Source organism: Geotrypetes seraphini, chromosome 4, assembly GCF_902459505.1.
Source record: "Geotrypetes seraphini chromosome 4, aGeoSer1.1, whole genome shotgun sequence".
Taxonomy (NCBI): Eukaryota; Metazoa; Chordata; class Amphibia; order Gymnophiona; family Dermophiidae; genus Geotrypetes; species Geotrypetes seraphini.
The window spans coordinates 26,821,105-26,837,101 of NC_047087.1; the positions used below are offsets into that span (position 1 = coordinate 26,821,105).

General features: G+C 43.3%; 1 protein-coding gene across 3 annotated transcripts in view; it reads right to left on the reverse strand.

Annotated features, from left to right (window-relative positions):
* The window catches only part of VAT1L (vesicle amine transport 1 like), a 127,737-nt gene extending 123,969 nt beyond the window's left edge, over positions 1-3,768 (reverse strand). For all 3 annotated transcript variants that reach the window (XM_033943638.1, XM_033943639.1, XM_033943637.1), the window contains exon 1: positions 3,303-3,768. In XM_033943638.1, coding sequence (XP_033799529.1) covers positions 3,303-3,532 — 230 coding nt within the window. In that variant the 5' untranslated portion in view covers positions 3,533-3,768. The remainder of the gene's footprint in view (positions 1-3,302) is intronic.
* Positions 3,769-15,997: the final 12,229 nt, after the last annotated feature.

Below are 15,997 nucleotides of genomic sequence, written 5' to 3' on the forward strand. Positions count from 1 at the left end.
CGTGGGTCAAAATTCAGTGGTACTGCCCACATTGTACACAAGCACAGTCCTCATGGACATCCTGGACAACGAGAACAGTTTTATCTCGTCTATCAGAGTCGTGTGCTCCATAGGAGAAGTGGGATGGCAACAGGCGATGGGATACCAGAGTCGGAACACAGCACAAAACAGTACGAAATTAGTTGCGAATAATCGCTGTACATACAATCACTATAAATCGACAGCTGAAATAGGAAACTTCATTTGTTCTACAGATAAAACTGCAAAAAGAAACAAAATAACCATGCAAAATTTTCCCAAATATGTTTGCCAAGGAGCTTAAACACTACCAGGAAGTGACCGTTTCTAAGGGCAACAAAGCAGTAACAGCTTAATTTCTAGTCAGACTCTCAATGTATCCGTTATTCATTGTTTCAAATCTTTGGCAAATGAAAATTAGCAGGGAATCGCCCCTCCCCCCCCCCCCCCCGCCACCACACATACACACGCAAATCCATGGCTTCTTGAGCATCATCAACAGTGTGCCCGCTTTATGAACGGTACGTGGTGTGTGTACTCTTTTGAAAGAGAGTGCATTCATTCCGAAAGAACACACGCTCTTGATGACATACGTTTAAAAAAAAAAAAAAAGAGAACATTCCTGCAAACATGAGAAATGACACAAAATTTTCCGCATGCCCACTCCTAGCAGCTACCACAATTCCAATAGTGGATCTTACGATCTTGACCAGCACCTTACATAATTCATATACATAAAAAGCCCAGCTGTGCTTCCTAATGTCTTTTAATCAGTCTTCACCATGCCTTTGTGCCTTGTGGCAAGCAAATAGGCCACTCAATGCCCTTAACATAAAAAAGAAACACAGGATCCTCCAAATAAGGTTACATGGAAACACCCTGGCCTTTGACCCAGGGGGTACTTGAGACATTAGGGGAAATGGAATAGGCGGTATTTAAAAACCTAAGAAACTTGAAGTATTTTAACCTATTATGCTGTATTAAACTTATTTATTTATTCTGCTTAAATATGTTATAAACCATCTCGTTTCCCAAGGGAGTCAATAAGCAAATGTAACTAATAAAGCCAAGAAAATCTCTCTTACGATAGGATTACGGAACACCATAAAATGATGCTTTCTCCAAAATCCTCTCTCTCTCTCCTTTAGAGATAGAATCGAGGGGATGGGGGGAGTTCAAGAACTATAACCTACAATCCTGTAAATATTCCAGTAAATATCCACAATCTTTTAAGTCCTTATTATAGTGAAGCAGTTACAGATATAACCTGACCTTTATTGCAACAATACTGTGATCACTCTAAGTATTATTCTAAGAGCAGAAACCCAGAGCACATTTTTATTTTCAATCCATTAGTCTCAAAACCTCTTTCCCCACAGCTATCATTCCTTTTCACAGGCACGTTGCGTCACTTCACCTTTCAATCGCGTCTACGGTCCTATTTCCCATTTTCAGGACCAGACCTGTAAAAGCCGACATCCTGTTCATAAAGATATAAGGATTAAATGTGGCTTTAGGGCAGTACTGGAAGGAGCCTGAAGCTCGTCTCTGCTAACAAAGACGACAGCTTAACGTACGCACATATACTGTACGGACCCAGACGTATCCTCTACATCAGTGGTTCTCAACCCTGTCCTGGAGACGACCCCCCCCCCAGCCAGTCGGGTTTTCAAGATATCCCTAATGAATATGCATGAGAGAGATTTGCATACCTGTCACTTCCATTATATGCATCTTGAAAACCCGACTGGCTGGGGGTTCCCCAGGACAGGGTTGAGAACCACTGCTCTACATCATTCTAATGACCCAATAACAACACCATGCTCCAAAAACAGGGAATGCCTAAAATTATTTACACTTGCTCCGATGCACCTGTTAGATTTGATACCGTCACCGATGTGCCTTTACAAGCCGCATTGGGTTATTCAGACTCCCCCAACACACAAGAGAACTTTGGGCTCTCTTTCCTAATGGAGATACCAGTTTGATGGGAAGATGCAGTAAGCATGAGTCAGCGTAGACATGGTCACTCCACCCTCAAGGGTGGTATGATGCTGAACTAGAGGATGACTCATCACAACAGAGCAACCTCCTTCCAGTAAAACAACTGCTTGAATAATTGTTCTGAGGGAATAAATTTATTCAAGCAGTTTGATAGAGTAGCACTGCTCCAGTGAACAATGGTGAGGTCAAGCCACATACATTTTTTTTGGAACCCCAACATATAGAAAAAAACCCCCACCATTTGAAAAGCCTGACTTTACTTAATAAACATTTTGGTTACTTTTTAATCACGAATTCTACCTACATTGAAGGGCAACATGTTTGAGGCAGCCATATTTGATTTTAACCACACACACAAAAAAAAAGCATTTTGCTGAGCATTCTGCATGGATAAACATTTCTAGGAAGCAGAGCTGAACCAGACATACCACCGTACCCTACACACCAAAAATGTGTTTTGCACACTTCCATGTTGCTTTTGGAATGTGGTTTCTGAACACACATTCCTTAAGAGGTTAGCAAAAGAAGTTTCAGTAGATACCCTTTTATCTCGGCCAGTTATTACAATGAGTTTCTTTATTAACTATATTTTATTTCATAAGTGTTAATTATTAAAATGGAGGTTTTTAATCTGCATAACAAAGAGAACGACACAATGAGGGCCTTTGAGAGGTCTAAACAGGAACGCTTCTAAAGCAACAACACAGCAAGTGCACCGGTTAGTGAAATAATTAATCACATCTTCCATTCAGAATTAAAAAAAAAAACCCTGTGGGAAGGGACATTAATCACAAGGGAAAACTGGGCAGAAATCAAATTAACCCATTAGTAACCATGCTCTGGTTCTTTAACTGGACAGGCGCTCCTGCTCAACAAATCACACCTACCCAAATAAGTATATTCACTACGGTAGAGCTTTACTTCCCTTAATCTCTCCTCCACCCTGGTGATGGATACCCAAAGATTGTTTTAGAACAAGGACCCAGCCCCAGTTAGAAGGTTATTAACGCTGGAAAATATGGTGCTGGTGGAGGATGGAAGGGAAAGGGGGGGGGGGCTCTTTTGAAACCAGCATAGCATCAATTTGTAAGTGCACTAGCCCATAGCACTAATAGCCCCATTGCCGGGCAATCAGCTAGCGGCTTTAGCAGCCTAGAGGAGTCGAGGCCACATGCAAGTAGGGAACCTGCTCTTAGGCTCACGCCTAATGCTTTTTTTTTTTCACTTGCTAAAAAGAGTTGCGTGCAATCAGCAAGGGGAAAGGTTAAGGTATACTGGACCAGGCTTTGACTCGGATCTTGAGCTCTCCCTCCTGGGGCTCGGGCATGACTTTCTTGGAGACCCGCAGCTTGTTGAGCCCCCCGAAACCCGTCAGCAGCACAGCTCGCATTTCTTTGTCGTCTCCTCCTCCTCCTCCCTTCGCACAGTTTTTCTCCGCCGGCTCTTTGCCACCATCCTTTTCGATCATCTGCTCGGTCTCCTCCGTTTTCTCCACGCCTTCCTTGGCCATGGCGAGGGAGGCAGCGAGCAAAGAGAAAGGGAGTCGGAAAGCAAAGCAATGCACGGGAAATAAAAGCAAAACGGCTTAATCGAACGCCCGAATGGAAGGGGCGCTGCGCGCTGCCGTCTGCGCGCTGGGTTCCCCCTCCTGTTGAATGCGATGCCGAGATGACCAATGGCTGCACGGATTCCGAGCGCCGGGTCTCGGCGTTACCTTAATGCACCGAGACGAGGCGCCCCCTCGAAAAGGACGTCTCGGCCGGACGAGACGATTAAAGAGGAGCCCCTATTCCTTGTACAACAGACGCTTGACGCGGATCACCTGACGCGTCCGAGGTCGCGAAATAACAGATTCGCGAAGCGCAAATTAACACTTTTGCGGGGCGAAGCTCGAAGTGGATGAGTAGTTGGCAGGGCTGAGGTTTTAGTAATTATGTCGTTTTCATATCGCATCTCCCTAGACGGAAGAGAAACTGATGAAAAACATAGGGGGAGCTGTAATTATTTGCTTCAAAATCATTGTTTTGGTTGCTGTTATTTTTCCTAGTGTCACATCTGCTATAGCCCTGATGTCGCCTACTATGACACTACCTAAGGATATTTAGGATTCTAAAGACCGATTCCAATGAGTTCAGACACTGTACAACTTCTTTATTTAAAAATCAAACACCTTCTTTCCTACGGTAGACATAAGCCCTTCTTCAAAGCTTTTTCTTCCCCTCCCCCCATCAATATCTTTATCTCCTAGCAGCTACTACTACTTATCATTTCATAAGCAGCGCTGCAGACCAAACATGGAAGAGACAGTCTCTGCTCAAAAGAGCTTACAATCTAGTTATACATCAGCAACACCCTTAATTTCTAGTAGCTGTGCAGGTCCCTTCCCATTAGAGAATGACATGGGGATAAATTTGTCCCGGTCCCCGCAGGAACTCAATTTCCCCATTCTGTCCCCGGTGAGTTTTGCCGCTGTTCCTGTAAGCTCTGCCTTAACCGCACAAGCCTGGAACACTTATGATTTTAAAGTGTTTGAGGCTTGTGCAGATGAAGATGGAGCTTAGGCGTTGGTGGAATGAGGCATTATGACATCACAGTCTGAGCTCTAGAATGTTGCTACTTATGATTGTAAAGTGTTTGAGGCTTGTGCAGATGAGGATGGAGCTTAGGCGTTGGTGGAATGAGGCATTATGACATCACAATCTGAGCTCTAGAATGTTGCTACTTAGGATTTTAAAGGGTTTAAGGCTTGTGCAGATGAGGACGGAGCTTAGACATTGGTGGAATGAGGCATTATGACATCACAATCTGAGCTCTAGAATGTTGCTACATAGGATTTTAAAGGGTTTAAGGCTTGTGCAGATGAGGACAGAGCTTGCAGGAATGGAACTGGAAAAGAACTAGATGGGATGGAAAAATGAGTTCCCAAGGGGAAGGGGAATTTGTCCCCATATCATTCTCTACTTCCCATCTCCTTAAACTGATGACTGAGATTCCTTTCACAAGGGCTCTTTCTTTCTCTGACTAGAGCAGTCTTCTGGATTTTCCCCCTAGTGTTGCCCAGTTCTTTACTTAACAGTGATCCCATCCCCTTTCTTAGGGACCTCAATCCCCCCCTTACTTTAATTCACAATATCTCTGTGCTTTTCTTCCACCCTTCCCTATGCTGCATCGTTTGGGCCCAGCCCCCGAACCCTCCTAAGCTGGTTATTTTCTGAAGGTACTTTCCTCATAGAGCTTACTGTTTCTGGTTCTATTCCTCTTAATGCAGGGCCTCCAGGATATTCACACTGGTCCTGCCTTCTTTTGAGTAACACCACTCTATTGGCAGTTTCTTTGGTTGCCAGTCTTCTATAGAATTCATTTTAAAGCTTTAATTCTCACACAACCTAATTATCTACTCTACACTCTCTGACAATCCTTTATTCACCATCAAGAACTTTGAGATCTATTCAAGATAATAGATTAGTCCTTCCATTGACAAAAAGGGAATCCATAAGAAATAAAGCTTTTCTTTTTATTGCTCCATATTTATGGAACTACTTACCACAAGAGCTAAGAATAGAAGCACAAATTAAGGCTTTTAAAACTATGTTGAAAACTTATTTAGGTCATGAATCGTTTGGAGAAGATTCAGTTTTGTCTGAATTGATTCATGTATACAGGTCTTTCAGCGAGTATCCTGTAATTTACAAGAGGCATTTTGAAAATTGTATCTAAGTATGAAAGTAACTGTATGTGTTTTTAGCTCTAAAGTTCTGTCCTGTTTTAAAATGGAGTTCTTTTCTATATATTGTATATTTGTAAACTGCTTGGACCTGTTGTAAGAACAAGCAGTATAACATGTTTTAATAAAATCATCTGTAAACCTGGCTTTTTTCCAAAACATAAAGCTATCTATTTAAAATGTAAAGCTAGCTATCCTCTTCATAATCTCTAATTTTTTATTATGTCCTTCCCTCATTTACTGAATTTACCTGCAAACCGTGCCAAGCTCTGTCTTTATGGAGATGATGCGGTATACAAACTTAAGGTTTAGTTTAGTTTAATATGATTAATTAATAAAGAGAATCCAATATATGATGCAATTATCAAGATATACTAAACAGAAAATACATATTTATTAATTATAATAGGTTAATCAACTTTAATTACTTTCTAATATAATAAACTGACATACAACTAAAAATCATATGTATATTTAAAATTCATCAGACTAACAACAATAAATAACCACAATAGATGCTTGAAATACCTAGAAATCACACTGTCAGGAAAAATTGTGCTTGAAAGTAGACCGATATATTAATTGACAGATAAACTGCACTTATCTGGACCAATTCCTAGAAACAGAAATGGGAAAACAGTCCCATATCTGTAGAAACTAACGCTTGATAAAGGGACCCATAGGTATCCATTTGAAGAGCTATGGGGTTCATAATAAAAAAAAAAAAGTCTAAAAAGTGGCCTAAATGGCTACTTGGACGATCAAAAAGCCTGATCGTCCAAGTACCCATAATCAAAGCTGGTTTTAGACGTATCTAAAACCAGCTTAGGCCTTTCCCCTGCCTCTAAACGCACAGAGAGAAAAGAGAAACATAGAAGATGACGGCAGATAAGGGCCATAGCCCTCAGGTCTGCCCACTCTACTGACCCATCCCCAAGTCTACTATCCTAGGGATCCCACTCCTGGTGCCAGGTTCCCTTGGCTTAACCCTCTAAGGGATCCCACATGGGCATCCCATTTGCTCTTAAATTCTTGCACGCTGTTTGCCTCGATCACCTGCACCGGGAGCTCGTTCCAAGGATCAACCACTCTCTCGGTGAAGAAATATTTCCTAGTGTCGCCATGAAATTTCCCGCCCCTGAGTTTGAGTGGATGCCCTCGTGTGGCTGAGGGTCCTTTGAGAAAGAGAATTTCTTCTTCCATCTTGATACGGAAGGTAATATACTTAAACGTCTCGATCATGTCTCCTCTCTCCCTACGTTCCTCGAGTGAGTACAGCCGCAAATTTTTCAGCCTATTCCGGTTGGCCCTGGCGTCTCAGGCTCCACCTGTGGGCGGGATTTGAGCCGCCTGGGTCAATCAGGTCCTAAGGCCAGCCATTCAATGGATGGCTGGCCTGTCGGATGGACGGGCTTGGCAACCGTCCATCCGACCAACGTTATTGAAGGTACGGGGGGTGGAGGGGGTCGCAGGTCATCGGGGGGGCCCTTGGATCAAGGGCAGGAGGGCTTGGGCTCCCTCCTGCCTGATCCTGTCGGGGAGTTTGGAGGTGCCCAGGGCAAGAGGGCTTGGGCTCCCTCCTGCCCCAATCCTGTCGGGCAGTTCGGGGGTGCTCGGGGCAGGAGAGCTTGGGCTCCCTCTTGCCCCGACCTTCATTGGGGGTTCGGGGCTGCCGCGGGGCAGGAGGGCTTGGGCTCCCTCTTGCCCCGATGTCGTGGGGTGGGGGGGGGGAAGGGGTGTGGATTCTATAACCAGTGTTGGTTTTCACAGACACCGGTTACAGAATCCAGCTTTTAGGCGGACTGGTTCCTCCTTCACCTAAAAGCCCTTGTTTTGGATGTTTGGGGCTTAGGCTTTTTTTAGGTTGATTATAAGGTATAAGTTTAGACATAGTGGTGGTCTGGGCGTTTAAACAGCTGAACGTAGAGGCAGGCCATTATAAAAAAAACCTCCTTTTGGACTTTTTTTTTTGATAATGGACATTTTCCCTGCTTCTACTTTCAACGTTTAAGGCCTTAGGCCAAAAGGGAACTTAGACATTTTTTTTTTATTATGCCCCTCCACAAGTCCAAATGATCCCAAGTCTCAAGGAAACTCAGACGATCCAAGATAAATCAGCACTGATCACTTTCATATGGACCTGCACTGGCACATGCACTTTATGAATGATTTATCTTGGATCGTTTGAGTTTCCTTGAGAGTTGGGATCATTTGGACTTTTAGCTCTTCAGATAGACACCTAGGGGTCCTTTTATCAAGCCGCACTAGCGGGGTTAGTGCGGACATTTCATCACGTGCTAACCCCCATGGCTGGCTAAAAAACTAATGCCTGCTCAATGCAGGCATCAGCGGCTAGTGCGGCAGGGGCGTTAAACCCCTACCACAGCTTGATAAAAGTACCCCCTAGTGTTTCAGATGGACCTCACAGCTATATCTATCGGATAGACTTCATTCCCTGTCCACTGCTTGGAGTTCAACAAGTTTCTACAGCTATGGGACTGTTTACCCATTTCTATTTCTAGGAGTTGGTCCAGATAAGTGCACTTTATCTGTCAATTAATATATCGGTCTACTTTCAAGCACAATTTTTCCTGGCAGTGTGATTTCTAGGTATTTGAAGCATCTATTGTGGTTTATTTATTGTTGTTAGTCTGATGAATTTTAAATATATATATGATTTTTAGATGTCTGTTTATTGTATTGAATATTATATTAGAAAGTAATTAAAGTTGATTAACCTATTATAATTAATAAATATGTATTTTCTGTTTAGTATATCTTGATAATTGCATCATATATTGGATTCTCTTTATTAATTAATCATTTATTTTTCTGAGTATCCTCTGTTTAATTCATTATCTCCTATTTTGAGTTTTGTTAATAAAAAATGAAACATATTTAAGCTCCCCTGTATAATTTCCCCTCCTTCTACTACCGTGTTTCCCCAAAAATAAGACAGCGACTTATATTAATTTTAGGCCCAAAAAAATGCACTAGGTCTTATTTTCGGGGTATGTACATGAATCTCTCCCTTCCTTTCCTTCACCTCAATTCTTCCTCTTTCCTTTCTCTCCCCCACATGCAGCATCTTTCCTCCCTTTCCTCATGCAGCAGGACCCTTGCCCAGCTTCTATCCTTCCCTCCCTCATGCAGCAGACCCCTTGCCCAGCTTCCTTTCCCTCCCTCCCATACCTTGTACAGAACCCTTGAGCGAGCATCCCTCCCGAACCGCCATCCTTCCCTCCCTTCCATCCAAACCCCGCTAACCATGAGTGAGCCCTACCTACCTCCCTAAGCAGCGTCGGGCCAGCAGCACTCTAAACAGGCTGCTTCGGTCTTGTCTACCCATGAATTCACTCTGCCCATCCCAAAGGAACGGAATCCACGTGGCAATTTGACAAAAAGAAGGATGTTTTAGAGGAATGTTGGGAACAAGTTTGGAATTCCATCCATAAATCACTACGATCAGCGGCAGTTAAACCATATTTTTTGTGTTCCAGAAAGCTATCTGGACTCCTTATAAATTATCAAAAATTAAAAGTGCTAAATCAAATAAATGTTGGTCATGCTTAAAAGATGCCGGAACCTTAGTCTACTCACTGTTCTACTGTGACAATATACAGGATTATTGGCTAAAAGTATGGGATACTATCTGCAACTTGCTGAAAATTAATGAATCATTTACATTAGAAGTTATGGTGCTGGGGCATTTTGGACTTAGACAACCAATATCTGAAGATTTATCAAAATTATTAAGGATATTGCTTAATTTAGCCATTAAAATGATCTTAAAACACTGGAAGGATGTATCAAGGGTTGAATATATAACCTGGTGGAACACTGGGCTCCTTTTACTACGCTGTGATAGCGTTTTTAGCGCACGCAGGATTTTAGCGCATGCTAAACCCACGCTACGTGGCTAGAACTAACACCAGCTCAATGCTGGCGTTAAGGTCTAGCGCGCGGGGCAATTCAGCACGAGCTAAAACCACTATCAAAGCTTAGTATAAGGAGCCCACTGTGTGCATAACTGCTAAGTTTGACCGTGTTGCTGCTGAGAGATTGAATGCGTTAAAAAGTCGATTAAAAGTTTGGGAGCCTTTGAATTATTATAGTTTTGTGCCTGCTAAAATATGAGGATTTGTTTAGTGAGATGTACATCCACAGTCTTTATTGTAGTTTTTATGATAGTATCAATGAGTATTATTTGTATTATATTGTTTATCTTTTTTGTATTTACATAAGAAATTCAGGTTTCGATGCATTGTATTGTATTTTATGGAAATTTTAATTTTAAAAAGTCATAGGCGTCCTTTTACTAAGGCATGCTAATGGATTTAGCATGTGCTAAATGTCATGCTAAGGAATGTAATGGGCTGCACGGCATTTGGCGTGCATTAGTAAAATGACCCCATAATGCAAGGAGGTGCTGAAAAGTTCCTCACCCCAACCAACCAACTTCCTAGATTCTGAGCGTTATTTTGCCACTGTAGCTGAAAAGAGTATTACACTTCCCCCCTCCATATTCGCAAATTCCATATCTACGGATTCGCTTATTCGCGGTTTTAAACCACAAAATTCATTTTCATTTTTCAGGTTATTTTAAGCCCTGTAAGCCCCCCCCTTAAGCCTTACCTGGTGGTCTAGCGGGTTTTCAGGGCAGGAGCGATCTTCCCATGCAGATCGCTCACAGGAAATGGTTCTAGAGATTTTGGGAGCTCAAGGCAGCCATTTCCTGTGAGCGATCTGCACAGGGCAGGAGCGTGGGAAGATCGCTCCTGCCTGAAAACCCCCTAGACCACCAGGTAAGGCTTAAGGGGAGGCTTTCAGGGCTTAAAATAGCCAGGGGAAGCGGGGGTTAGGGGCAGAACTGGCCCGAATATTATTCGTGGTTTTTTAATATTTGCGGGCTGGCTCGGCCCCTAACCCCCATAAATACGGAGGGGAAAATGTATCTTATTTCATTAAGTGCCAATTTGCAGAAACAAAATTGTGTTTTGACATTGGGCTCCTTTTACGAAGCCACGTTAGTGGCTTTATCGCACGCACTTTTTTAGTGCGTGCTAATCCCCGCGCTAGCTGAAAAACTACTGCCTGCTCAAGAGGCGGTAGCGGCTAGCGTGGCTAGCAAATTAGCATACGCTATTACGCGCATTAAACCGCTAACGCGGCTTTGTAAAAGGAGCCCATTGTTTCAGATTCATATCATATCATTCTCTTCTTGGTTGGGCTGAGAACCCCTGTTCTTAAAAGAATGTGTGAAACAAACTTGAGACGACATCCAAAAATCATAAAAGTAGACAAATTAAAAAATGAAACTGTCAGTTTTTGGGTTGTGCACATTCCTCGAGTTCATTTTAATTTTTTTCTTCTGAATTTTACTTGATTGTCTAATAACGGTCTATAGCAGTGGTCTCAAACTCACGGCCCGGGGGCCACATGCGGCCCGCCAGGTACTATTTTGAGGCCCTCAGCATGTTTATCATAATCACAAAAGTAAAATAAAACAGTTTCTTGACCATATGTCTCTTTAGCTATAAATGACAATATTATTATTAAGACTTAGCCTAAAGGAAAGATTTATAAATTATAAAGAGTTTTACCTCATGCAAAATTGTCATTTCTTTAATAAGACATTAACTATTTTTCCTGCGGCCCTCCAAATACAAAATGTGGCCCTGCAAAAGGTTTGAGTTTGAGACCACTGGTCTATAGCTTGGTCTCATTTCTTATTGACAACTTCGCCATCCAATCAGGAACCCAGGGCACCATCCCCCATATTTTACTCTTTGTTACATCATGTTTAAACTTACCCTTAGGCTCTCTTATACTACGCCAAAAGTAGAGATTTCTACTGTGGTCTGGGACATTAAGGGCTCCTTTTACTAAGGTGCACTAGCGTTTTTAGTGCACACACAAGATTAGTGCACGCTTTAGCGTGCGCTAGCTGAAAAATTACCACCTGCATAAAAAGAGGCGGTAGCGGCTAGCGTGCACAGCAAAACCACTTGCACGCCTTTGTAAAAGGAGCCCTTTACTTTTCTAGGGTTGTGGGTGTTTTTAATCATTTAAATTTTAAATTGTAGTTCTTTTGGAGTGATTAGTTTTTCCACGTATCTACTACCATAGGACTATTAGGGTATGTATCTTGTCCTGTATAGTGATTATTTCCTTTTCTTTTTGCAGTTCTTCCCTTCCTTTTTTTCTTTTCCACACCATCATGTTTTCATAATTAATTTCACATAACAGCAACCATATATATTTCATGGGAATAACACTCCATTTTTTATTCATCACCTCCATACGTAGATATTCCATCAGAGTAACTCGCTACTTTTCATTCATCATCTTCATTCTTATCCATCACCATCACTTTTACAAGCTTGGTCACATTCTCTCACTAGCTTCAATTATTTTTAGATCTCACCAGTCACCTATATATCTTTTGACTCTTGCACCATATCCCCCCTATGCATGATGCCACTTGCATCCTTAGAGTCACCAACACAGAGTCTGTTCTTATTTGCTTACATATTATTCCAATGTTACCCTAAGAAGAAGACTATCTTGTTGAAACACAGACAGTGTTGGGTCCTACGCTCTCAGTGGACTAGGTTCTTAAGGTTTTTATGTGGATTATTTTACTTTTATGTGGATTGTTCACGTTGACTTTTGGAACTTTTAAATTTTCAATAAAATCTATTTCAGGAACATCACCACTCCATAGTGTTTGTGGTTTCTCTTAAAAGTGGCACAACACACCATATGGAATCTGTGGGACCTTTGGATGGTCAAGGAGCAAAAGGGGCACTCAGGGAGGATAAAGCCATAGTGGATAGACTGAATGAATTCTTCGATTCAGTCTTTAAGGAAGAAGATGTAAGAGATCTACCTGAACCATTAATGGTTTTCAAGGGTGATGATATGGAGGAACTGAAAGAAATCTCGATGAATCTGGAAGATGTACTAAGCAAAACTGACCAAGTTAACATAGTAAATGATGGCAGATAAAGACCCGTGTGGTTCATCCAGTCTACCCAAAAAGTGATAAATCACCTGGACCAGATGGTATTCATGGTACTGAAAGACCTCAAACATGAAATTGCTGACCTGCTGTTAATGATCTGTAACCTGTCACTAAAATAGTCTGTAGTATCTGAAGACTGGAGGGTCGCCAATGCTACACTGATTTTTTAAAAAGGTTCCAGGGAAGATCTGGGAAATTACAGATCAGTAAGCCTGACTTCAGTGTCAGGCAAAATATTGGAAACAATTATAGACTCCTTTTACGAAGGCGTGTTAGGGCCTTAACGCACGGAATAGTGCGCGCTAGCCGCTACCACCTCCTTTTGAGCAGGCGGTAGTTATTTGGCTAGCGCGCGTTAATCCAGTGCATGTGCAAAAATGCTAGCGCACCTTCATAAAAGGAGCCCTTAGACAAATATGATTTAACTAGTATTTTAGCCCGTTACATTAACGGGTGCTAGAATATGTCTGTCTGTCTTTCTGTGTCTCTCTCCCTCCCGCTGTCTTTCTTTCTGTCTGTCTCTCTCCCTGGCCCCCTTTGTCTGTCTGTTTTTCTGTGTCTCTCTCTCTGCCCCTGTGCCTTTTTTCTTTTCTTTCTGTCTCCCTTCCTCTCGCTGTCTGGCTTTCTATCTATCTGTCTCTCTCCCCCCCCCACTTCCCTGTACAGCAGCATTCCCTCCCCCTCCATGTCCCTGTGCAGCAGCATTCCCTCCCCCTCCACTACTTCCCTGTATAGCAGCATTTAGATCCCCCCTTCCCTGTGCAGCAGCATTCCCTCCCACCCCACTCCACTTCCCTGTGCAGCAGCAGCAGCATTTCCCTTACCCCCCTTTCCCTTCTCTCGGTCTTGCTTGCTCCCTTAGTCCCTTGTCGCCCCCCACCCTTCCATTCCCGTGGTCCGACAAACCTGCCGATTCCAGCAGCGTGTGCAGCACTCTACACAGCTGCTTCAGGGCCTTTTACTGCCCTGATTTACTCTGGCACGTCCATGATGACATCATCAGAGACGCAGCAGAGCAAATCAGGGCAGTAAAAGGCCCTGAAGCAGCTGTGTAGAGTGCTGCACACGCTGCTGGAATCAGCTGGTTTGGAGTCGGGACCGCGGCATCCCTTTGCGGCTGGAGTGTTTTGGGCTTCCCTTCCCGCCCCGTGAGGTGCGCACTCCTGAGGCCACAGACCTACGGATCATTGAAGCACGCGGATAGGAGTGCGCATGCGCGATGTAGGCTTTTATTATATAGGATAGCTGGTTTTAAGAAAGGTTTGGACAATATCCTGGAGGAAAAGTCCATAGTTTGTTATTGAGAAAGATATGGGGGATGCCACTGCTTGCCCTGGATTGGTAGCATGGAATGTTGCTACTCCTTGGGTTTTGGCCAGATACTAGGGACCTGGATTGTCCACCATGAGAACGGGCTACTAGGCTTGGGGGACCATTGGTCTGACTCAGTAAGGCTATTCTTATGTTCTATGAATAGATTGCCAAGCAAATCCGAGATATAGAAGCCTTAGAGGCTGGGTTTCCTTGACAATTAGCGCTGGATAAGACAAACAGATGGTCTGAAAGATGAAAATCATTTGTTACCTCAAGATAATGGAGAAATACTCTCCGTACAACCAACAACCTCAAAACCTTGTCTTATTTCTTCTCACCCATGAGTTGAACTGAAGGAAGTGCCACTTCCTGATTAACATGAAACGCTGAAACTATCTTTGGCACAAATAAAGGCATAGTGTGAAGACACTCCTGCTTCCGTGAATCTGAAGAAAAGCTCTCTGTACAATGCCTATAGCTCGGACACCCTCCTAATCAAAGTGATTGCAACCAAAACACTGTTTTCAGTCAGATCCATGAGAGATGGGTCCAACAAAGGTTCATATGGAGCCTTAGTGAGGTCCCATAATATGATATTAAGATTCCAAGTTGGAAACGGCTGCTGTACCAGAGGGTGGAGCATCAGTGCTCCCTTCAGGAACCTGGAAGCATCTGAATGAGAGGCTGAAGATGCTCCATCTACTTGAACTTTAAGAGGTCCAACTGCCAAGCCCTTTCCCAATTCTTCCTGCAGGAATGAGAAGACCTCAGGAATGGAAGCCTGGAAAGGATCCAACTGCTTATCCTGTACCCATGCTAAAAAAGTTTCCACACTTTTGTGTAGGTCGCCACTGTCACTGGTTTTCTAGATCTGAGAAGAGTCAATATTACCATTTCTGAACATCCTTACTGCACTAAGGTTGCATGATTAATAGCCAAAGCATTCTGGATTGTCTAATACTATGGGCCCCTGCGACAGAATGCCATGGTGCAGTGGTAGTCTGAGGCAGCTGTCCCACTGCAAATGGACCAGATCCATGTACCATGGATGACACAGTCAATCCAGGGCTACGAGGAATACTAATCCCCAATGGTTTGCTATTTTGCAAAGACTCAGCCTATCATCATCCAAAGTGGGAACACATACAACAGTGCCCCAGCTGACCAAGGTTGTATGAGAGCATCCAATCCAATGCTTCTTGTCTCAAATCTTCGACTGAAAAACTGCCAACACCATGATATCAAATGTTGGTTTCCCCCAGTGCTTCACAATGCGGTTAAATGATCAATGTGACAATGACCATTCCCCTGGATCCAATGTTTGCCTGCTGAGATATTCAGCTTGGAAATTATCCACTCCCGCTACATGTGCCACTATTATTGCCTGCAGGTGGACTTCTTCCCACCAAAACAATTTGACTTTCAGCTATAGAGAAGAATTCTTGGTCCCAGTGCCTGTTGACATATGCCACTGCTGTAGCATTGTCCGAGAATACTCCGACGGCTTTGCCTTTCAGCCGTGTCTGGAAGAAGCGAGGAGCTAGTCAAATGGATCTCAATTCGAGTTGTTGATGGACCATGTCTTCTGCAATGGTAGTCATCGACCTTGTACTGGGTGACCCTTGCAATGACCACCCCAGCCGTATCCATCATTGGCATCCATCGTTAGCATCACCCACAACTCTATGTGGAGAGAAAGGCCTCTAGATAATGACTCCAGCTGGAACCACAATTTTAAGCTCTATTACGCCTCTACTGTCCAGACTAACTTCTTCTGGAGTGAGTCCAACTGAGAAGACAATGTGCCAGCAGTGAGCTCTGCAGGGGGGTGAAGTTGTGCTCTTGTCCATAGAATCACCTGTCTGGTCACCACCATAGATCCCAGAGTCTGGAGGCAATGTCAAGCAGTA